This window comes from Mobula birostris, chromosome 3 (genome assembly GCF_030028105.1).
Source record: "Mobula birostris isolate sMobBir1 chromosome 3, sMobBir1.hap1, whole genome shotgun sequence".
Lineage (NCBI taxonomy): Eukaryota > Metazoa > Chordata > Chondrichthyes > Myliobatiformes > Myliobatidae > Mobula > Mobula birostris.
The window spans coordinates 120,229,135-120,253,062 of NC_092372.1; the positions used below are offsets into that span (position 1 = coordinate 120,229,135).

At 42.7% G+C, this 23,928-nt stretch overlaps 1 protein-coding gene across 1 annotated transcript in view; it reads right to left on the minus strand.

The window, feature by feature from the left end:
- tmem9 (transmembrane protein 9) overlaps nucleotides 1–21,044 on the minus strand; it is a 122,704-nt gene extending 101,660 nt beyond the window's left edge. The window contains exons 1-2 of the mRNA XM_072251945.1: nucleotides 20,881–21,044; nucleotides 3,839–3,930 (exon numbers count right to left, since the gene is read on the minus strand). Of these exons, the coding sequence (XP_072108046.1) occupies nucleotides 3,839–3,930; nucleotides 20,881–20,949 (161 nt within the window). The 5' untranslated portion in view covers nucleotides 20,950–21,044. The remainder of the gene's footprint in view (nucleotides 1–3,838; nucleotides 3,931–20,880) is intronic.
- Nucleotides 21,045–23,928: the final 2,884 nt, after the last annotated feature.

The window sequence follows — 23,928 nt, forward strand, 5'->3', positions numbered from 1 at the left end:
TGCCGGTGATATTAAACCTGATTCTAAAGTCGGGCAACATGTGTGAAAAACAAAACAGTTAATGGTTCACGTCAAAGACTCTTCATTTATTTATTTTTTGAGATACAGCACAGAATAGGCCCTTCCAGTCCTTCAAGCTGCACCGCCCAGCAACCTCCGATTTAACCCTAACCCGGTCAGGGGACAACTTACAATGATCAATTAACCCACCAACAGAGACATCTTTGGAACATGGAAGGAAACCACATGGTCACAGGGAGAACATACAGGCAGCGGTGGGAATTGAACTCGGGTTGCTGGTACTGTAGAGTGTTGTGCCAACCACTGCACTACCGTGCCGCCACACATCAGAGTATCAGACATGACAAAGAGTTTTAGATCTCAAACAGCAGCTACTTTTCTCTTTCCACATATTCTGCCTAACCTGTTAAGCATTTTCTGTTTTATTTCAAATTTGCAGCATCTTTGGATTTACTTGGTTGGAGCTGTACTGGAACATTTTGATTAGAAGCATAACTAAAACTGAACAGAGCACAAGCTGTACCACGTTGTGGCCCATAGCCTTTTCTGTATCGAGTGTGCTCAGGCATTCTTCATAACAGTGAATCTAATTGGCCGAAGGTGATAAGATGAAGAGTGTCAGCCCAAAACATCCACTATTTACTTTTTCCATAGATTCTGCGTCTGGCCTGCTGAGTTCCTCCAGCATTTTGTGTGCCTACTGTTTGGATTTCCAGCGTCCGTAGATTTTGTGATAAGATTTCAACACTTGACTAAGGTGTAACACCACTGGTGGCAGGACTGCAGAGCTCTGAACTTATTGGCTGATTTTCTCAGCACATTGCTCATACTAAAGACTCTTCAGTCACGGTACAATTTACAATGACAATTAACCTACCAACCGGGAAGTCTTTAGAATGTGGGAGAACAATATCCAATAAGAAGCTCACCTCTGCCAGCATGAAGCCCAACCCACAATGAGTACAACAATCCATATATTAGATTAGATTCAACTTTATTGTCATTGTGCCGAGTACAGATACAAAGCCAATGAAATGCATTTAGCATCTGACCAAAAATGCAAAGAATAGTGTTATTTACAAAATAACTGCGAATAAAAAAAGTGCTACAGCACACAAATATAAAACTACTGAGACAGTACAATACGGATGCAATACTGCTTAGCGCTGTGATGAGGGGTTCAGCAGTGTCACAGCCTCAGGGAAGAAGCTCTTCCTGTGCCTGCTGGTGCGGGAACAGAGGCTCCTGTAGCGCCTACCAGATGGGAGGAGAGTAAAAAGTCCATGGTTAGGGTGAGATGCATCCTTGAGAATGCTTTTCACCCTGCCCGGGCAGCGTTTATGGTAGATGTTCTCAATGGTGGGCAATTGGGTGCCGATTGTCCACAATGATCTCCTTGGTCTTCTGGGTGTTAAGGGGCAGGTTGTCGTTGGCACACCATGCGGCCAGTGCTGGACTTCGACCCTGTAGGCCGTCTTGTCATCCCCTCTGATCAGGCCAACCACCGTGGTGTCGTCTGCAAACTTGATTATGGAGTTAGAACCATGTACAGGAACAGAGTCATAGGTGAAAAGGGAGTACAGAAGAGAGCTCAGCCCACAGCCTTGAGGCACGCCGGTGTTCAGAGTGAGAGTGGAGGAGGAGAGGTTGTCTAACTTAACTCATTGGGGTCTATCAGTCAGAAAGTCCAAGGTCCCATTGCAGAGGGATGAGCTGATACCAAGATGGCGAAGCTTGGCGATCAGCTTGGAGGGGATCACAGTATTGAATGTCGAACTAAAGTCAACGAACAGCATTCTGACGTAAGAGTTGGGGCTGTCCAGGTGCGTCAGGGCAGAGTGAAGTGCCACGGAGATGGCATCCTCTGTTGACCTGTGGGTGTGATAGGCAAATTGATGGGGGTCCAGGGTAGTGGGCAGACAGGATTTCAGATGTGATAGAACCAGTCTCTCAAAGCACTTTGCAACAATGGGGGTGAGTGCAACTGGGCGCAAGTCATTCAGGCCCGTGGCAGTGGAATGCTTCGGCACTGGCACGATGGTGGCGATCTTGAAGCTTGTGGGGACGACTGCCTGGGCCAGGGACAGATTACCACCTTTATCCCACCATTCTCTAATCAGGCTGCTCTTTGTCATCAAAATGTGAAAAAGGGACTGTTGACCCTGAAACAATTCAAGGAGGGAGCTCATCGTCATTCGTTGTATATATCCTAATCTTTCTAAAAGACATCACTTCACATATATCAGGACTAAATTTCATCTGACATTGCTCTGCCCATCTTACCAATTGATCCATTTCCTCCTGTAACCTAAGACAAGTCCCTCGCTATCAACAACACTGCTAGCTTTTGGGTCATGTTCAAACTTACTGATCATACCACAAATCATACATAGCTATTGAGTACCTTTCTAAGGAAGGGACATGTTCAGCACAGCTTTGTGAGCCGAAGGGACTGTATTGTGCTGTAGGTTTTCTGTGTTTTTATACCATCCCTATGGTACACTACTAGTCACAGGCTTGCAGCCAAAAAAAAACATACCCACCACCCCCCCCCCCATCACCTCGGTCTTCCATTATAAAGCCAATTTGGGATTCAACTTCCCAAGTTGCCCTGGATCCAATACAAGTCTGGGTCACAGACCCCAAGTCTATAGAGTTGACATCACCAGCACTATTCTCATCAATATGTTTAAAAAATTAAACTAAGCTGGTCAGACAGGATCTCTTTTTAATAAACCCATGGTGACCATTTTTGATCTTTCTTCTCTGCAGTTATGTTAAACTCACTGAACTGAACTGTCTCGCTTATTCTGCTTGCTCATTCATTATGTGCCCTGTCGTATGACGTAGGCGATCTTGGTCTTTCCATGACCACGATTGTCTTTCCCAATTTTTTTTTCTACAGAACTGGTTTGCTATTGCCTTCTTCTAGGTAATGTCCTTACGTTACAGGTGACCCCAGCCATTATCAATATTCTTCAGAGATTTTCTGCCTGGCATCAGTGGTCACATAACCAGGACCTGTGATATATACCAGCTGCTCATATGACCATGGTGACCCTGACTGGGGGCTGAGCAGATGCTACACCTTGCCCAAGCAGGCTAGCAGAGGGAAGGAGTGCCTTACACCTCCTTTGACCACTCTGACTCTGCTACCTTACATAAATAATGAACCACATTTGCTAACCTCCAGTAATGTGGCACCTCACCTGAGGCCTGTGGAGATTTAAAAATCACTTTCAGGGTCCCTGAAATTCCACCCCCCCCCACCCGGCCCTTTAAGATACATTTCATCTTACCATGCAGATTTATCCACCTATGTACCCATTACGACATGTACTATGTCCTCGTTTTTAATGACAGCAAGTTCAAAAATTTCACCTCTACACCTCCTCCCCCTTGTTTTCTCTAACTATAATGTCCTGCTTCTCAGTAAATAAAGATGAGAAGTATTGATTTATGATCATACCTACATCATTTGGCTCCCAAGCATAGATTGTTGCTTTGGTCAATGTGGGCCCTACTCTTTCGCTGGTTAGTCTCCTTCCTTAACATGTCAACAACGTAACTTTTCTTAAACTTGTCAACTGTTTTTGTGTCCCCTCTTTTTCCCTTTGAATTTATTTTTAAGTATCCTTCTTTACTTTCTGGAAAAATTGAATTGCTGGAAGTACACAGAAAATAGTGGAAAATCTTTGAACAGAACATAACTTCACTTAATCATTTCCGAAAGCATTGAAAATTTTGAAATTCCACTATTTATAAGCCTGCTAATGTTAGGCATACAATGTTACTGAGATGTTAGGACTAGTCTTACCAATCTTTCTGGGAGATATTCTTGTTGTAAATGTGGCCAGTCAGGTTCCTATATGGAGGACAGATACACTTGCACCTCACATCTGCAGAACTCTACAAAAACAGATTGAAATAATAAGCACCTTCCAACACTGCTAAAATACTATTGGTATACATTCTTCATTCCTTATAGTTAATACTCTAGAATAGGACATAATAATATTAAACAGTAATATGCACAGTAACTATACTACAAAAAATGACGCAGAAGTACAACGATGAAGACCAAAATCAAAGCTTGTAAAAATTTACAAAATTTAAAAGTATTTGCTCGATGCTATGCAATACTCTTGGTCACTTCATCTTATGGGGAAGTTAGTCTACTATTGGCCAGAAAGAAAGTTATCTGCAAATCAGTGAACAAGAATGCGGCAAAGGCAGTGGAAGCAGACAAAGCAAATGTTGTTATTCTTGCAACGTGGACAGAGGAATGGAGGGTGCCATTTTTGTGGGACGGTTCCTGTAGCCACCATTTTGTGAAGGATCAGTGAACTGGTTCTTACTCAGGGATATCTTAATCAGAACAACTGAAAGTGGACACAATGAGATTCCTGCTGATAATCTGCGAAACTTTGGACTATTTCCAAATAAGAAGCTGTTTGCTTATGTAAAAATGGCGGGCTTGTGGAAATAATAACAGCCTGTGAACTGAAGTAGCCATGTTTGTCTAGTCTTGTTAAGCTGGTTTGAAACCATCTGAGTTGGAAAGAATAAAGAAAAGTTACTTGAGACACAAACATACTGCTTGTTGCCTTGGGCCAGATCCTCCGAGAAGCTGACACACATCAGTCAGATGAGTCTGAACCAATGAAATCAAAACATGATAGATTGATTTGATAAAGAAATGGGTAAGAATGGAGAATTGTGGGAGGACAGGCAGCAACATCTCTGGAGACCACCCATTGCAGAAGTGGATGACCCCACAGCGGATGCATGGAGATTACATTTTCCTGAGTATTACCTTTTCTATTATTTGACTGTTCAAGGAGGGTCAGCAAAAGCTAGTGGGTGTGCACACAGATACTTGGTTTTGTAAACTCACATGCTTACCATTAACTGAACCATTAAAGATATTGGTCAGCTCATACAGATTTGTTCTGTGCTGAAATGATCATTCCTGTTGAGGGTTAATACCTGTAACACAGTTCGCATCAACCACAGCACCGAATTTACAGAATGCACAGCGGCTGCATTCAAGAACAAGCTGATGAGTAATTCCTATTATATGTGCATACTGTAAGTCCCTTCCCTGGTTGTGGGGTCTGTAACTGGGCATTTTTGAGTAGGTTATTGGAGAGCAAGTGCCTCTTGATGGCATGTTGCCAACACCGTCCATCAATGTGCTGATGACTATGAGTAAGCTGACTAGGTTTTAACTTGCCACACTGGATTGTCTCAATCTTTGAGAACATACATGGGCAATTTTCTACATTGTCAGAGAAATGCAAGTGTTGCAAATGTACTCAGGCTGCAAAGGTGAAGGTGAAGCTCGTTCTCAAGCACTCTGGGTGATGTCTCGTCCCATAGACTATGCTGTTGTCAGTGCTCTCAGCTGCTTCCTAATATCACACAGTGTTACTGCAATTGGTTGAAAACCAGCTTCTGTGATGGAGATCATGGGAGGAAGCCTGGGATAATTCCAAATCATGAGAAAAAAAATCTCCCTCTACTTGTGTCTTACAATAAAGCTAGGCTCCAGAAACTGGAAAATGTGTAGGAAAAAATATTATCAGTATTAAGTTCTGGAAATTAAACCGTGTAACTAAAGACCATGATCACTTCAGGATGGCATTACATAAATAATGTGTGAAGCACTTTCAGCAATTTCGATTTTTATTACATACATGGGAACTGTTCAATTTAGATTAATTAAGAGCAGTTCATTTTATTGAAGTGGGATCTTGGTTTTAAGACTTTGCAGTAAAGGTTCCATCTTTAGCATTGGAGCATAAAAATGTGTATATTTTAGTCCATAAGAATATAAGATATAGAAATAGAATTAGGCCATTCAGCCCATCAAGTCTGTTCTGCCATTCCATCATGGCTGATTCATTATCCCCCTCAACCCCATTTTCCTGCATTCTCCCCTAACCTTTGACGGCCTGACTAATCAAAAACTTATCAATGTCCGCTTTAAATATACCCAATGACTTTGCCTCCACAGCCATTCATGGCAATGAATTCCACAGATTCACTACCCTGCGGCTAAAGAAATTCCTCTTTATCTCTGTTCTAAATGGACTGCCCTCTATTCTGCGGCTGTGCCCTCTGGTACTAGACTCTTCCACTAAGGAAACATCCTCTCCACATCTACTATATCTAGGCCTTTCAACAGTCAGTAGGTTTCAATGAAATTACCCTCATTCTTCTATACTCCAGCAACTACAGGCCCAGAGCCATCAAATGCTCCTCATATGTAAACCCTTTCATTCCCAGAATCATTCTCGTGAACCTCCTCTGGGCCTTCCCCAATGTCAGCACATCTTTTTGTCAATAAGGGGCCCAAAAACTGCTCACAATATTCCAAGTGCCATCTGACCAATCCCTTATAAAGCCTCAGCATTACATACTTGCTTTTATATTCTCGTCCTCTTGAAATGCATGTCGACATCGCATTTGCCTTCCTCACTACAGACTCAACCTGCAAGTCAACCTTTAGGGAATCCTGCACAAGGACTCCTTTGCAGCTCTGATTTTTCAATTTTCTCCCAGTTTAGAAAATTGTCTGCACCTTTATTCCTTCTATCAAAGTGTGTGACCATACACTTCCCTACACTGTATTCTATCTGCCACTTCTTTGCCAATCTCCCAATCTGTCTAAATCCTTCTGCAGACTCCGTTTCCTTAACAATACCTGCTCCTCTACCTATCTTCACATCGTCCGCGAACACAGCCACAGAACGTGAAAAGTAGTCGTCCCTAATTTGACCCCTATGGATCAGAACTATTCACTGGCAGCCCCCTTCATTTCCACTCTTTGTCTCCTTCCAGTCAGGTAATAATCTGTCCAAACTGGTATTGTTCCTGTAATACCATGGGCTCTTATCTTGTTAAGCAGGCTCATGTGCATCTTGTCAAAGGCAAGTACAATCCAACAATCCAAGTACACAACATCCACTGACTTTCCTTTGTCTATCCTGCTTGTTATTTCCTCAAAGAATGCCAATAGATTTGTCAAGCAAATTTCCCCATCAGGAAACCATGCTGACTTTGGCCTAATATATCATGTGCCTTCAAGTACCCTGAAAGCTCATCTTTAATAATAGACTCCAACATCTTCCCAATCACTGAAGACAGACTAATTGGCCTATAATTTCCTTTCTTCTGCCTCCCTTCCTTCTTAATTTTCCAGCCTTCTGGAACCATTCCATAACCCAGTGATCACTACTCCACCTAAGATGCGGAGGTGTGCGGCCGCACGGTAACTGAAATGCTTCCGTGTACATAGTCCTTGTTGCTGCACAGTTGGAATTTTCTTTTATATAATGTTAATATAAAGTGCAGACCAAGTAAAAAATTTCCTGCTAGAAATAGAGGTCTGCAGACCTGTGTGAAAAAAGGTAAAGGGAACACTGCTAGTGATTCTTGAAAAATTGCTACCAATACCTCCGCAGTCTCTTCAGCTACCTCTTTCAGAATCCTGGATAGAGTCCGTCTAGTCCAGGTGACATAACTACTTCACGACTTTTCAGCTTCCCAAGTTTCTTCCCCTTGGTAATAGCAACTACACTCACTTCTGCCCCCTCATACCCTTGAATTTCTGGCATACTGCTAGTGAAGACTGGCATAAAATATTTATTAAGTTTGTCTGCCATTTCTTTGCCCCAATTACTACTTCTCCAGTGCCATTTTCTATTGGTCCAATATTCACTCTCACCTCTCTTTTACTCTTTACCTATCAGCCACTGTTGACTCATCCTCCTCCTTTAAGATGTATCTATCCTACTCCTTTCAAATTGCTCCCAGACACACTAGCCATTGCTGTTCCGCCATCATCCCTAGTAGTGTCCCCTTCCAATCAATTTTGGCTAGCTACTCTCATGCCTCTGTAATTCCCTTTACTCCACTATGATACTGATAGATCTAACTGTAAAATTGCAGGATGAATTCTATCATATTATGATTACTGCCTCCTAAGGGTTCATTTACCTTTAAGGACACCTAATCAAATTTGATTCATTGCACAACACCCAATCCAGAATTACCATTCCCACAGTGGGCTCAACCACAAGCTGCTCTAAAAAGCCATTTCATAGGCATTTTACAAATTTCATCTCTTGGGATCCAGCAACAACCTGACATTCCCAATCTACCTGCACATTGAAATCCCCCATGAGTATCATAACATTGTCCTTTTGACATGCATCTTCTATCTCCCCTTGGTCATTTGTATCCTATGTCCTGGCTTCTGTTTGGAAGCCTGTATATAACTCTCATCAGGATCTTTTTACCCTTGCAATTGCATAAATCAACCCACAAGAATTCTACATCTTACGATCCTATGTCACATCTTTCTAATGATTCGATTTCATTTTTTTTTTACCATCAGAGCCATCCCACCCCCAAACCTACCCAGCTATCATAGAAACATAGGAAATAGGTGCAGGAGTAGGCCATTCAGCCCTTCGAGCCTGCACCGCCATTTATTATGATCATGGCTGATCATCCAACTCAGAACCCTGCACCAGCCTTCCCTCCATACCCCCAATCCCCATAGCCACAAAGGCCATATCTAACTCCCTCTTAAATATAGCCAATGAATTGGCCTCAACTGTTTCCTGTGGCAGAGAATTCCACAGATTCACCACTCTCTGTGTGAAGAAGTTTTTCCTAATCTCAGTCCTAAAAGGCTTCTTCTTTATCCTCAAACTGTGACCCCTCGTTCTGGACTTCCCCAACATCGGGAACAATCTTCCTGCATCTAGCCTGTCCAATCCCTTTAGGATTTTATACGTTTCAATCAGATCCCCCCTCAATCTTCTAAATTCCAACGAGTACAAGCCTAGTTCATCCAGTCTTTCTTCATACGAAAGTCCTGCCATCCCAGGAATCAATCTGGTGAACCTTTTTTGTACTCCCTCTATGGCACTATGTGTATCCTTGGATTTAAACTCCCAACTATCATCTTCTTTCAGCTAGGACTCAGCGATGCCTACAACTTCATACCTGACAATTTCTAACTGTGCTCCGTATACTGCACGTATTCAAATACAACACCTTCAGTCCTGTATTCATCACCCCTTTGTGATTTTGCCCCCAAGTTACACTTCAACTCATCCCAGAATGCAATTTTGCCCCGTCATCTGCCTGTAGTTCCTCACAGTCTCGCTACACACCATATCTACTTGTATACCAACTTATCTATCCTCAGGCCTCTCACTCCAGTTCCCATTTCCCTGTCAAATTAATTTAAATCTTCCCCAACAGCTCTACAAGCCTGCCCGCAAGGATGTTGGTCCCCTCAGGTTCAGGTGGAACCCATCCCTTTTTGTACAGGTCATACTTTCCAAAGTTCCAGAAATCTGAAACCCTGCCCCCTGCACCAATTCCTTCATTATGCATTCATCTGCCAAATCATCCTGTTCTTACCCACACAGTCAGCAATCAGGAGATCACTACCCTTGTGGGCCTGATTTTCACCTTTCTACCTAAATCCCCATTTTCTCTCCCCAGGACCTCCTCCCTTTTCCTAACTGTGTCATTGGTACAACTATACAGCTGCTCAGCCTCCCCCTTCAGAATGCCGTGAATACATCCCTGACCCTGGCACCTGGGAGGCAATTTCCATCCGGGTGTCTCTTTCACCCCTACAGAATCTTCCATCTATATCTCTACCTGTGGAATCCCCTGTTACTACTGTACTCTTCTTTTCCCTCCTCCTCCTGAGTCACAGAGCTAGCCTCAGTGCCAACTCATGGATCCCTTTTCCTACCACACCCACATACATTCCATCCTTGGTATGCTGTTGCACTGCTCCCACAAATGCACATGTAGCTCACAAACTTTGCAGATTGCCCACAGTGCAGACAGTGTGCCTGTCATTCTGCATTTCCCAGGCAAGCTGGGATTCTGACTGAGAACACAACAGTTCAGTTCATATCTACCATGAAACAAAATCACTGCAGATCTTCTACAACAGAATGCGGTGGAAATGCCTCGCAGGAGTGGAGAGTATTTGTACTAAGAGAAAGAGGACATGTTTCAGGCTGCTCTTTCATCAGAGTTCTTATTTATGGATCTATAAAATATTGGCATTATGTAGTGAAACACCTTGATTCTATAATTTCCTGGTCTGTTTACTCTTCAGTAATATTAATTTGTTAACTATGTGTCGGCTCCTATTTAACACTGCACTCTGGTACTAATGTGAGAAATTGTGACGTCCTGCACTATGTTCCAGTTTTATAATTACGCTCTTTCATGGCTGGCTTAAATCTCCATCTTCCCCATAAGGCATAATAGACAGGCAAAAACAAACCTACACTGTATCAGTTTCGGTGCTGAAAGGTTGAAATGATCAAATATCTGCAGCTTTTTATGGAAATGGTTTCTGTTTCAGCTATGCTTTGCGTGATGGCCAACTTTCTGACATCACGTCTGAATGCCCTGGCTTTAATTTTTAAATTTGCAACTCTAGACTTTCACCTGAGGAAGTAATTTATCATTGTGTACCCGAACAGATCATTCACTATCTTTTATGTTATTCATTAACCGGATGTGGGCAAAAATTTATTGCACATCCCTTTGTCTGGAGAAAGCAACGATAAACTGCCTTCTTGCCAACTGAGTGAGTTGCTTGGCCATTTTGGGGGACAAACATCAAACACATGGGCCAGTCCAGATAAGGACAATAGATTCTCTTTCTCAAAGGATAACTGTAATATTACTAAAAGCCTTCTCATTACAAATTTTTAAACTAAATTCTATATTGTCTGTGTATTTTCTGAATCTACAACCCTGTGCAAGTTTTCCAGTGTAGCTACACCTCATCGTACTTGAGCGTATGACAATAAACTCAATCTAAAACTTAACTCCCATGTGTATGATGGGATTTGAACTAAAATTCCAGATTTTTCCAGTCTCCAAGTCTCTGGCTTAATAGTCCAATAATTTAACTATTAAGCTAACAAACCTTAAGACTACTGAAAGCACTGAGCACCTCAATTTGAGAACCCCTTAATCTATTTTCAAGAAACAAAATCTTGACTAGACTGCCTACACAATTTAAGCTTACAGCTCATAGCCTAAGGGTACCATGGTAGCGTAGCAGTCAGCGCAATGCTATTACAGCCCAGGGCATTCTGGACTTTGGAGTTCAATTCTGACGCCGTCTGTAAGGAGTTTGTATGTTCACCCTGTGAGCACATGGGTTTCCCCTGGGTGCTTGGGTTTCCTCCCACAGTCCAAAGATGTACCAGTTAGTAGGTTGACTGGTCATTGTACCTTGGTCTGTGATTAGGCCAGGGTTACATAGGTGGACACGAGGAAATCTGCAGATGCTGGAATTTCAAGCAACACACATAAAAGTTGCTGGTGAACGCAGCAGGCCAGGCAGCATCTACAGGAAGAGGTACAGTTGACGTTTCAGGCCGAGACCCTTCGTCAGGACTAACTGAAAGAAGAGGTAGTAAAAGATTTGAAAGTGGGAGGGGGAGGGGGAGATCCAAAATGATAGGAGAAGACAGGAGGGGGAGGGATGGAGCCAAGAGCTGGACAGGTGATAGGCAAAAGGGATATCAGAGGATCATGAGACAGGAGGCCTAGGGAGAAAGAAAAGGGGGAAGGGGGAGAAAAACCCAGAGGATGGGCAAGGAGAGAGACAGAGGAAGAAAAAGGAGAGAGAGAAAAAGAATGTGTGTATATAAATAAATAAATAACGGATGGGGTAGGAGGGGGAGGTGGGGCATTAGCGGAAGTTAGAGAAGTCAATGTTCATGCCATCAGGTTGGAGGCCACCCAGACGGAATATAAGGTGTTGTTCCTCCAACCCAATAGGTGGGTTGCTGGTGGTGTGGCTGGCTGGGCTGGAAGGGGCTATTCCCTGCTGTAACTCTTAATAAACAAAAGAAATAATAAATACACATCTCTCTGATGTTTCAGCCTAAGGCAACCAAGCATGTATTTGTCCTATGACAGAACTATTTAGAGCACAGTGCTTGATAGGAAGTCTTGGGATTTACAACCTCAGCAATGCCCAAGGCAGACAGTCATCTGCTTGAAGTTGCAAAGAATTTTCTATCATGCAGAACAGAGTGAAGTCAGTTTTACTGGTCTGCAGCAAAGGGACAAGGCTCACGAATGCACACGTGATCACAAAGATCACTGTGCTCTGTGACGTGCATTTATTGCTTTCCAATGTGATTTGAAATCAGTTATTTTCCATATAGCTTCAATCAGTACCCAGCAGTAACAATGTCATTCAGTTGAGTGAGCAGTTATCCAGATTGAAGTGTCCTCCGGAAGCGTTACATTAATTTAATCCACATAAAGATTAAACTTGAAACTGAAAAATTGTTGAGGGTTTAGAATGGACGTATACCTGAACAGTACATGGTCCTCTGCAAGTACAACCAGCTGCGTGAGATTACCCTCAGTTGTCACTTTATTAAGCACAGGAGTGGAACTCGGTGCAGTTTTCTGCTGCTGTAGCCCATCCACTTCAAGGTGCGACGTGCTGTGCGTTCAGAGATGCTCTTCTGCACACCACAGTTGTAACATGCGGCTATTTCAGTTACTGTTGCCTTCCTGTCAGCTTGAACCAGTATTACTATTCTCCTCTGACCTCTCTCATTAACAAGGTGTTTCACCCACAAAGAACTACCGCTCACTGATCCGTAAACTCTAGGGACTGTCGACAACAGTTCTACTAATTGAACCATTGTGTCACCCGACAACCATGGCTCAAAAAAAAAGGCAGAAGTGGGCACTTAATATTCCAGAATACAAGGTTCAATAAAAAAAGGAAGGAAGAAGGTGGGATTGCATAGCATGTAATTATGCTAACAGAGTGGCACAGAAAAAGATTGTCCTTTAGAGACCAGCTATCAAAAGAAGAAGCGAGTTATATATCCAGGGAAATGTTTTTTCTGCGTGTGGTTGGTATCCAAATGAGTAAGAGGGATGTGAAAGCAGAATTAATCAGAGCCTTCAGAAGGAAATCAGATATATACTGGGTGAATAACCGATAGAAGAGACATTCAAAAGTCAACACCACCTTGCTGGGTTGAGTAGCCCCCTGTTGTTCTCTAACAAATCTATAATTCTCAGCATACTATTAAAAACTCAAGTATACTTCATTTGACAAGGCTTAATATTTTTGGTGATTTTTTTTTACAGGTGGAATAGTGCACAACAGATTGAAGCTCACTTCTGATTGTGTGTGGACTGATTCTGCTGAAGGCTTTATTACCTTGATGTGTGAAAGCGGAAGGCATCACCAACACCAATATTTTCAATTGCCATGTTTAAATGCACACATGTTGACAGCAGAGCTTGTTGTCACCTTTAGGATCAACAGCATTACTGACAAACTTGAATCCATTCGGAATCATGCATCATATTTAGTAATCACATGTACTGACACATCAGACTTTAGCTTCTCCTTCTCAAATTGCAGGGTGTATTCGATGATATCATGATCACTGATCCTTAGACCTTCCTTCACCTTAAGCTCTCTAATCAATTCTAGTTCTTTGCATAACACCCAAATCAGAATAGCTGATCCCCTAGTTGGTTCAACCATGGGCTTCCCTAAAATGCCATCTCATAGGTACTCTATAACTTCCCCCTCTTGAGCTCCAACATGAATCTGACAATCTACCTGCATATTAAAATCCTGCATGACTATTGTAACATTGCTCTTTTGAGATGCGCTTTCTATCTCCCATTATAACTTGTCCAAGCTACTGCTTGGAGGTCTGTATATAACTCCTATCAGGGTCTTTTAACCCTTGCAATTTCTTAGCTCCATCCACAACGATTCTACATCTCCCAATTCCAATTCTATGTCACTTCTTTCTAATGATTTGATTTCATTTTTTGCCAACAGAGCCATCCTACCCCCTCTGCCTACCTGCTTGTTAATTTGATACATTCTATATCCTTGGACCTTAAGCTCCTTAACTATAATCTTCTTTCAGCCACGATTCAGTGATGCCCACAACATCATACATGTCAATCTGTAACTGCTACAGGTTCATTTACCTTACTCTGTATACTGTGTGCATTCAAACAGAACACTTTCAGTCCTGTATTCATCACCCTTTTCAATTTTGTCCGCTTTGTACACTGCATCTCATCCCGTTGACTGCAATTTTGCCCTACCATCTGCCTGTCCTTGCCAGCAGTCTCACTACACACTGCCTCTGTTTGTAAATCAACTACCCATCCTCAACCCTATCACTCCAGTTCCCAACCCCTTGCCAAACTAGTTTAAACCCTCCTGAACAGTTCTAACAAACCTGCCCACAAGGATATTGTTCCTGCTTGGATACATTTAAAAATGAAATCAAATTAAAATGAAAATAAAAAAGACATCAGTCCTCTCGATTGGTGTTCGCTCAGCTGTCCATGTGCTTATCAGCTTATAGATAAAGTAGAGCCAGACAGAGGGTGACTGGATAGGAAATTGAATATAAATAGCACATCTCACATCAAGCTGCAACACTTTCCAGACATTTTTTTAAAGTATAACACAAGAAAATATGGCAGATAATTTATTTCATAATAACAATGAGATAATAATTGGATCACACTGAAAAATGTAAAAAAACTGAAGACATATTAAATGTGAAATTTAAAAAAACCCAAAGATGCTAGAAATACAGCAGATCAGGCAACATGTACAGAATGAGAAACAGAGTTTACGTTTCAGGTCAAAAGCCCTTGACTGGAGTATTTCCGCTGACTTTTGTGAGGAATAAGAATTGAGCAGCACAATGCCTGTTCTCAAATACCATCAGTCAATTAGTTACGTCCAATAGAGCGGATGGAAAATTAAGTCTGATGTAAAGTTAACAGCTTTGACCGGGAAAGCAGAAGATATCTATCTTTCAAAGGACATGAATCATCATTGTAAAATGGGGTTCATTTACAAAGAGTTAAACAATTCAAATAGGGTAACAATCATAAAGTAAATAATAAGTTTGTCTAAATCAGGAGCTCCCAACTGTTTATATGCCATGGACCCTTCCAATTAATCAAGGGGTCCATGGACCCCAGGTTGGGAACCCCTGGTCTAAGTGGATTAAAAGAATTTTTGCTGCTTGTAAATAGGTCTTTGATGAGCCATGGAAGAAATTAGTTGCCTTCGAGCTAGGGTTCCCAAACTGGGGTCCGTGGACTCCTTGCTTAACATTATTGGTCCATGGCATAAAAAGAGGTTGCAAACCCCTGCCTCAGAGGGTTGCAATAAAGCAGGGACTGTGACATGGGGAGAGCAAGGGGGAGCTTGATGGTTGATGCTGACCAGGTGGGCCGAATGCCCTGCTTCATGCTGTATCTCCTCAGATATTCAACCATACATGAATACAGCCAAATTAAACAGCATTCCTCTGAGGGCAAGGTACAAAACACAGTATCAACAGTCATACACAACACAAGGCACATATGGCACCCATAGGACAACAGTAAAATACAGTCACACAAAAAATATGTAGCTCAAGACCCGGAGTCCATGAATGTTGCAGAAATCTGCAATCAACCACAATACAACTTGCCCTTTACACAGCAGACATGGGGGGGGGGGGGGGGGGCGTGTGGATAGCGGCACTACACCACCTCTGGTGGAGCGCACTGACTCTATCGCCTCTCTCCTGGATGGCTATAAACATGCGACACCACAGCTTGGGGCCAAGTCCTCACTACTACTGAGGCCATGCAGCTCCACCACTGTCTGCCAATAAATCAGTGAATCAGACACGCAGCATTCCACATTAACAATGTCCAGGAGCACCTTATGATCAGAAGGAAAGCAATTAAGATAATCTCTCACTGTTGGACTGCACACGGACTCCTCTGATGCCCCTCTGACGTAACAGCAGCAGCATGATCTACACCAAGTCCAGCTCCTTCAGATTTTCTTCCAACAAGCAACTCGTATATGGAATTAGGCCTACAGTACTTTAAGTTCTTAATGCCCGGCAGGGTCTTCCAATCATAAAAGTACCTTTAAAAGACCTCCCAACACCCAACCCCATCGTGAGAGGTGGAAATGTGTAAGGCCGGCCAACAGGGCTCTGGTGAAGATGTACAGTGATCGCAGAAGCAGTGATGAACTCCATCGACTTCAAATGACCATGGCGATGGGAAGTCATTGATGACCTATACTAAGGGCCCAAGTAAGCAAATTAAAAAGGACAACAAGACCTTTGGTTGACCTGTAGAAGCCACTGCGATCGAACACACCGCCATCTTCCCAGAAGTAGACGCAGAGAGATTCCCCTCCCAGCACTCTGCCATCAGATGGAGAGTCTAGAGGTCACAGAGTCAGCTATTTCCAGCAAGGAGTTTGATGATGATTTATAATTTGTAACTTTGTGATTATAAGCATTAACTACACTTCAGAATGAACCAGGTACATGCTGGTATAATAAGTGCATGTGAGTCAGAGTCAAAAGCATACAGTACAGAAATGTGACCTCCAGCTCATCATGTCCATGCTGGCCATTAATCACCATACAGAGAGATGGAATTCAATCCAGAGTCGTGTGAAATAACACCCTTCTGGAGTTCCTCATGTGTGACTTGGGTGACCATAGTCTTTCCATGACCATGATTGCACTTGACAAATTTTTCTACAGATGTGGTTTGCCATTGCCTTTTTCTGGACAGTGTCTTTACAAGGCAGGTGACCGCAGCCATTATCAATATTCTTCAGAGATTGTCTGCCTGGCGTCAGTGGTCGCATAACCAGGACTTGTGATGTGCACCAGCTGCTCATACGACCATCCACCAGCTGCTCCCATGAATTCACGTGACCCTGATCAGGGGGCTAAGCAGGTGCTACATCTTGCCCAAGGGTGATCTGCAGGGTAGCGGAGGGAAGAAGTGCCTGACAACCTTCACTGGAAGAGATGTATCTCTACCCTGCCACCAGCCCTTCTGGAATATCTACAGTGCCTATAGCGAGTATTCACCTCCCTTGGAAGTTTACATGTTTTATTGTTTTATAACATTGAAATCACAGTGGATTTAACTTGGCTTTTTTGACACTGGTCAACAGAAAAAGACTCTTTCATGTCAAAGGGAAAACATCATTACAAAGTGATCTAAATTAATTACAAATATAGAACACAACATAATTGATTGCATAAGTACTCACCCCTTTCATGTAAGTATTTAGTAGATGCACCTTTGGCAGCAATTACAGCCTCATGTCTTGTGGATGGGTCTCTATCAGTTTTTCACATCTGGACACTGGAATTATTCCCCATTCTTTACAAAATTGCTCAAGCTCTGTCAGATTGTATGGGGATTGTGAGTGAACAGCCCTTTTCATGTCCAGCCAACAAATTCTCAAATGGATTGAGATCTGGACTCTGACTTGGCCACTCCAGGACATTAACTTGCTGTTTTTAAGACATTCCTGTGTAGTTTTGACTTTATGCTTGGAGACTTTATATTGCTGGAAAATAATTCTCCCAAGTTGCAGTTCTTGTGCAGACTACATCAGGTTTTCCTCCAGGATTTCCCTGTATTTTACTGCATTCATTTTACTCTCTACATTCGCAAGCCTTCCAGGACCTGCTGCAGTGAAGCATCCCCACAGCATGATGCAGCCACCACCGTGCTTCACGGTTGGGATGGTCTGTTCTTGATGATGTGCAATACTTGGCTAATGCAAACGTTGCATTTGGTCTGATGGCCAAAAAGCTCAATTTTGGTTTCATCAGACTATAGAACCTTCTTCCAGCTGACTTCAGAGTCTCCCACATGCCTTCTGGCAAACTCTAGCCAAGAGTTCATGTGAGGTTTTTTTTCAAACAATGGATTTTCTTTTTACCACTCTCGCAAAAAGCTGCAACTGGTGAAACACCCAGACATCAGTTGTTGTATGCACAGTCTCTCCCATCTCAGCCACTGAAGCTTGTAGCTCCTCCAGAGTTGTCATTGGTCTCTTGGCGGCCTCCCTCACTAATCCCCTTCTTGCATGGTCACTCTTTTTTGAGTTCGGCCTGCTCTAAGCAGATTTACAGCTGTGCCAAATTCTTTCCATTACTTGATGATTGACTGAACTGTACTCCAAAGGATATTCAGGGACTTGGAAATTTTCTTGTATCCATCTCCTGACTCGTGCTTTTCAATAACCTTTTCATGGAGTTGCTTGGAATGTTCTTTTGTCTTCATGGTGTAGTTTTTGCCAGGATACTGACTCACCAGCTGTTGGACCTTCCAGATATAGTTGTATTTTTACCACAATCAATTGAAATACCTTGACTGCACAGAGGTCTCCAAAAACAGATCTCCATTTAACTAATTATGTGACTTCTAAAATCAGCTGGCTGCACCAGTGATGATTTAGTGTGTCATATTAAAGGGGGCGAATATATATTTATGCAATCAATCATTTTTGGAGAGATGTTTTCACTGACACGAAAGAGTTTTTTTCTGTTGATCAATGTCAAAAAAGCCAAATTAAATCCACTGTTATTCAATGTTGTAAAATGATAAAACATGAAAATTTCCATGGGGAGGTGAATACTTTATATAGGCACTGTATGTGTATATATAAAGACAGCACATAATGGCAACCATTTTAAAAGGTAAGCTGGATGAACATATTCATAAATGGTTAAAAATGCCACAGCAAGATGGTGAAAGAAGCATAGTGGCTATCCAGATTGCCCTTAGAATATAAAAGCAGAAGAAACTTACTGCAATTTTAGATATCATTGCTTAGGTCACAACAGCAGAAATCTGGAAAATGTGGGGCACCAAAATACAAGGAAAAAAACAAATGTCTGAGACTAGGATCTTCCCAACATGAGGGTCTTCAGTTCTGATGAACAACTAGTAATGACACAGTTATTTGACTTGGAGCAGAGGAGGTTGATATGACCTATTTGAGACTTCTTATGGATAATGATAATATTTAAAAGAGGAAATTCTTGACCCTTTGGCAAAAGGGTCAGCAATCAGAGGTAACAAAAACATCATTAAAGGAAAAAGAATTTCTTTCACACAGTGTTGTTAATCTTGAATATTCTTCATGAAAAGATGGGGAAAAGTGGATAAATTCAAAAGATCTTTGTACAGATGAGAAATTGTGATGGATATTCACTGTCTTAGCCCAATATGGCCTCCTCTTGATTTTTTTTTGCCAGGTTTGACTTTCTAAACACAGGATCTATGAACTTCTCAAGATCACAGCATAGTTTTTGAATAAATTAAACTTCCAACCAATATTCATTGTTCATCTTCTGGTCGTAAATGGGGACCAGTTTTCAATTCTTAAAATGTAAATGGAAAGCAGTAATCAGTTTGAAGTTTAAAATGCAGTTTTGCAAACAAGCACTGTCTATAGAGCAGACTGCTAGCTTCCAGCTCCTGGTCTAACTGCTTACGAGGTGCAGTACAAGAAAATAAGTTATTTACTTGGGCTTGTTTCAAAACAGACAATGCTGGCCAAATTGTTTAGTTCAAGAAAGCTTGCAGACGAGATGGATAATATCACTCAGCATATCAATAGTTGATTGATTAATAAGCTGTAAGGTTTGTGTACTATTGGAATCATTCATTGTGGGAATCTGGGAATCCAAGAAGCTTTCAGACCACTTGTGTTAAAAAGCATCCGAAAAAAATATCATATTTGTGTGATAAAAAGACAGTATAAATTTAGAAAGTAATTCAACCTCATTAGGAATGATTCAGGAACATCCAGAAGTATGACAGAATTAGAATCAGAATCCATTCCTCTGCCTTCGATTCTGAGACTAAGAACTGGTTCACCTGTGGCTTATGGGAATGTCTTTTTAGCTTATAGGAACTATACCTGTGTTTCAAAAATCCTTTGTTTTCAGAAATGGTCTGGTATCTGGACATTTATAAGATAGAAATTCTCAGAGTTTTAAATGTGTATTAAGAATGTTGTTTAAATTTAAATGTGTATCACTGAAAATAAATAAGCTGTGTTTAAACTACTTTGTTAGTTAGAAGTATTTTCTACTTGATAGGGAGAGGTGACCCACCAATCAAATCATGGGTATTGGCAGCTAACCTCACCATGGAGGACAAACAGGGAAGTGAACCAGTCCTTGAGGATTAGGTAGCTACAGTATAGCCTCCTATTAGTGAGGGTGCTCATGGCTATTTCTATCAGATAGGTTTTCGTTTGAGTTTAGAACTTTGCAGTTAGCAAACCCAATGACATTACAGAACTTAGTGGCTATGAGGATAAGATATAGGAGATGCCCAGTACCTGCTCTCTCAAAGGGTCAATAGAGAGGAGCCAATTAACAATTCTTTCCCTTGGAGCAGAGGAGACCGAGATGTGGCCTTACAGAGGTGTTTTTAGATCATGTGGGTCACAGACAGTGTGAATGTGCTTTTCCCTGGATTGGTGAATCAAACAATCGAGAGCGAAGTTTAAAGGTGAGAGGAGAAAGATTTAATAGGATCGTGAGGGGCATCCTCCCCCCAACAAAGGGGAATAAGTATGTGGAACTAGCTGCCAGAGGAAATGACTGAGGCAGGTACAATAATGTATTTTACACGGATAGTAAAGGTTTAAAGCCAAGTGCGCTCTTAAAGGACTAGCTTGGAAAGACATCTGAGTCGGTGGGGCCAAAGAGCCTGTTGGGTGTTATATAAACATAAACAATGGAACATAGAAATACAGCCACACAAGAACATGATCCATACATAATAAGCTAGAGCCCTGTGATAATTTCATAAATCCCCCCAGTGCTGTTATTACTGGGATAGCTTTGCTGATCTCGCTTATAAATAGCCTCAGCACCAATGGGTGACATGATTCAGGAGATGCGCCTGCCCACTCGGCCTTACCTTGGAGGATTCAGTCACCGCCAACACTATCAGCAGGTACAGCACCGTTAGCGCGCTGCTGACCGCCATGGGCCCAGTCCTGAAACCGAAACGAACGGTCAGAAATCGGACAAACCCCAACCGCAGCACAGACACCCCGGTACAGCACCGGCCGACTAGTCCCGCCTCCGTAAAGCCTCATTGGTGCCTTCCGTTCCACCTGTCCTCAGATTCACCGCCTGATTGGTCCGCGGAGCTGTCCATTGTTCCCCACCGGAGCCAGTCTCCCTGTTTGGAGACGCAGGAAAGGCGCTTTGCGTTTTCGTGTTTTTTCCGTTTTTCTCAGATATTGCAAATTTGAAAATACAAACCTCTCGCCTATGTTGCACTAGGAGTTCCATTCGATGGAGGATTGGTTAATCAATGTGACTTTTCAGCCTTTCAGCTTGTATTTGAAAGTTTGTTGCAAATGGTAAAAAAGATTAAAAATATTATTTCATGGATATTATCATGTCCACATCAGGTACAGTATTCCTGATGCCGTTGTGGCCCTTCTGGTGTCTTTCAGGTTGCTGAAGGTCCAAGTCAGTGAATGAGTGACGGTGATAATCTGCCTCCGAAGTCAGTTCAGAACAATATGCCCTATGCTGCAGAGAGGTAACCCAGTGAGCAGGAAGTTAACAAATAGAATTTGTGCTACTGCACTGGGGAAGGAAGTACAAAAAAATGGATAACTTCTGAGGCGTTGGTTGATGGCTTGGTTTTAATGGCAACAAAGGTTACAGGGAGAAGGCAGGGGAACCATGCATGAGGCTGCTTTACCAAGATAAACTCCTATGGGGTTACAGGAAAGATACTGGCATGGATAGAGGAATGGCTGACAGGCAGGAGGCAGCAAGTGGGGTAAAGGGGGCCTTTTTTGGTTGGCTGCCGGTGGCTAGTGGCATTCCTCAGGGGTCAGTGTTGAGATCGTTACCTTTCACATTGATTGTCAATGATTTGGATAATGGAATTGATGGCTTTGTGGAAAAATTTGCAGATGATACGAAGGTAGGTGCAGGGGTAGGTAGCAATTCAATTGCAGCAGGACTCAGACAAGTTGGAAGAATAGGCAAAAAAAGTGGCAGATGGAATACAGTGTTGGGAAATGTATGATAATGCATTTTGGTAAAAGGAACAATAGTGAGGACTGTTATCTAAATGGGGAGAAGATTCAAACATCAGAGGTGCAGGGGGACTGAGTCCTCGTGCAAGGCTCCCTGAAGTTTAGTTTACAGGTTGAGTCTGTGGTAAAGAAGGCAAATGCAATGTTGGCATTTATTTCAATGGGAATAGAATATAAAAGCAAGCCGATAATGCTGAGGCTTTATAAAACACAAGTCCGGCTGCACTTGGAGTATTGTCGACAGTTTTGGGCCCCATATTTCAGAAGGGATGTGCTGTCATTGGAGAGAGTCTGGAGGAGGTTCACAAGGATGATTCTGGGAAGGAAGGGGTTAACATATGAGGAGCATTTGGCAGCTTTGGGCCTGTACTCACTGGAATTTAGAAGAATGCAGTGGGATCTCATTGAAACCTACTGAATGTTGAAAGGGCTAGATAGGGTGGATGTGGAGAGGATGTCTCCTATGGTGGGGATATCCAGAACTAGAGGGCACAGCCTCAAAATTGAGAGGCGACCTTTTAGAACAGAGGAAAGGAGAAATTTTTTTAACCAGAGAGTAGTGAATTAGTGGATTGCTCTGTCACAGACTGCAGTGGAGGCCAAATCTGTGGGTATATTTAAGGTGGAAGTTGGTAGTTTCTGGGTCAGTCAGTCGGCATCATGGGATAGGGTGGGAGGGCAGGTGTATGGGGATGAGTGGGATCCGGGATCAGCCATGATGGAATGGGGGAGCAGACTCGGAGGGCTGAATAGCCTAATTCTGCTCCAATGCCAAATGGTTTTATGATCTTCTTTAATAGTGGGAAGCTAGGGATTTTTTTATGCATTCAGTGGATGTGGGCTTTGCAGGCTGAACCAACATTCAGTACCCCCGTGGCTGTGCCCCTTAACAATAGGTACTCCTGCTTAAGTACTGCTGGGGGGGACAGCTAACCTGGGGGAAGCGACAGTGGCCGTGCCTCCGGCACAGAGTCCGACCCTGTAGCTCAGAAGGGTAGGGCAAGGAAGAGGAGGGCAGTTGTGATAGGGGACTCAATAGAAAGGGGGTCAGATAGGCGATTCTGTGGACGCAGTCCAGAGACCCGGATGGTAGTTTGCCTCCCTGGTGCCAGGGTCCGGGATATTTCTGATCGTGTCCAAGATATCCTGAAGTGGGAGGGTGAGGAGCCAGAGATCGTGGTACATATAGGTACCAATGACATAGGTAGGAAAAGCGAAGAGGTCCTGAAAGGAGAATATAGGGAGCTAGGAAGGGAGTTGAGAAAAAGGACTGCAAAGGTAGTAATCTTGGGATTACTGCCTGTGCCACGCGACAGTGAGAGTAGGAATGCAATGAGGTGGAGGATAAATGCGTGGCTGAAGGATTGGAGCAGGGGGCAGGGATTCAAGTTTTTGGATTGTTGGAACCTCTTTTGGCGCAGGCGTGACCTGTACAAAAAGGACGGGTTACACTTGAATCCTAAGGGGACCAATATCCTGGCAGGGAGATTAGCGAGGGCTACTGAGGTGACTTTAAACTAGAATGGTTGGGGGGTGGGAATCAAATTAAAGAGGCTAGGCGAGAGGAGGTTAGTTCACAACAGGGGGATGGGAACCAGTGCAGAGAGACAGAGGGGTGTAAGATGAGGGTAGAAGCAAAAAGTAGTAAGGTGAAAAGTAAAAGTGGCAGGCCAGCAAATCCAGGGCAAGCATCAAAAAGGGCCACTTTTCAACATAATTCTATAAGGGCTAAGAGAGTTGTAAAAGCGCGCCTGAAGGCTTTGTGTGTCAATGCAAGGAGCATTCGTAACAAGGTGGATGAATTAAAAGTGCAGATTGTTATTAATGAATATGATATAGTTGGGATCACAGAGACATGACTCCAGGGTGACCAAGGATGGGAGCTCAACATTCAGGGATATTCA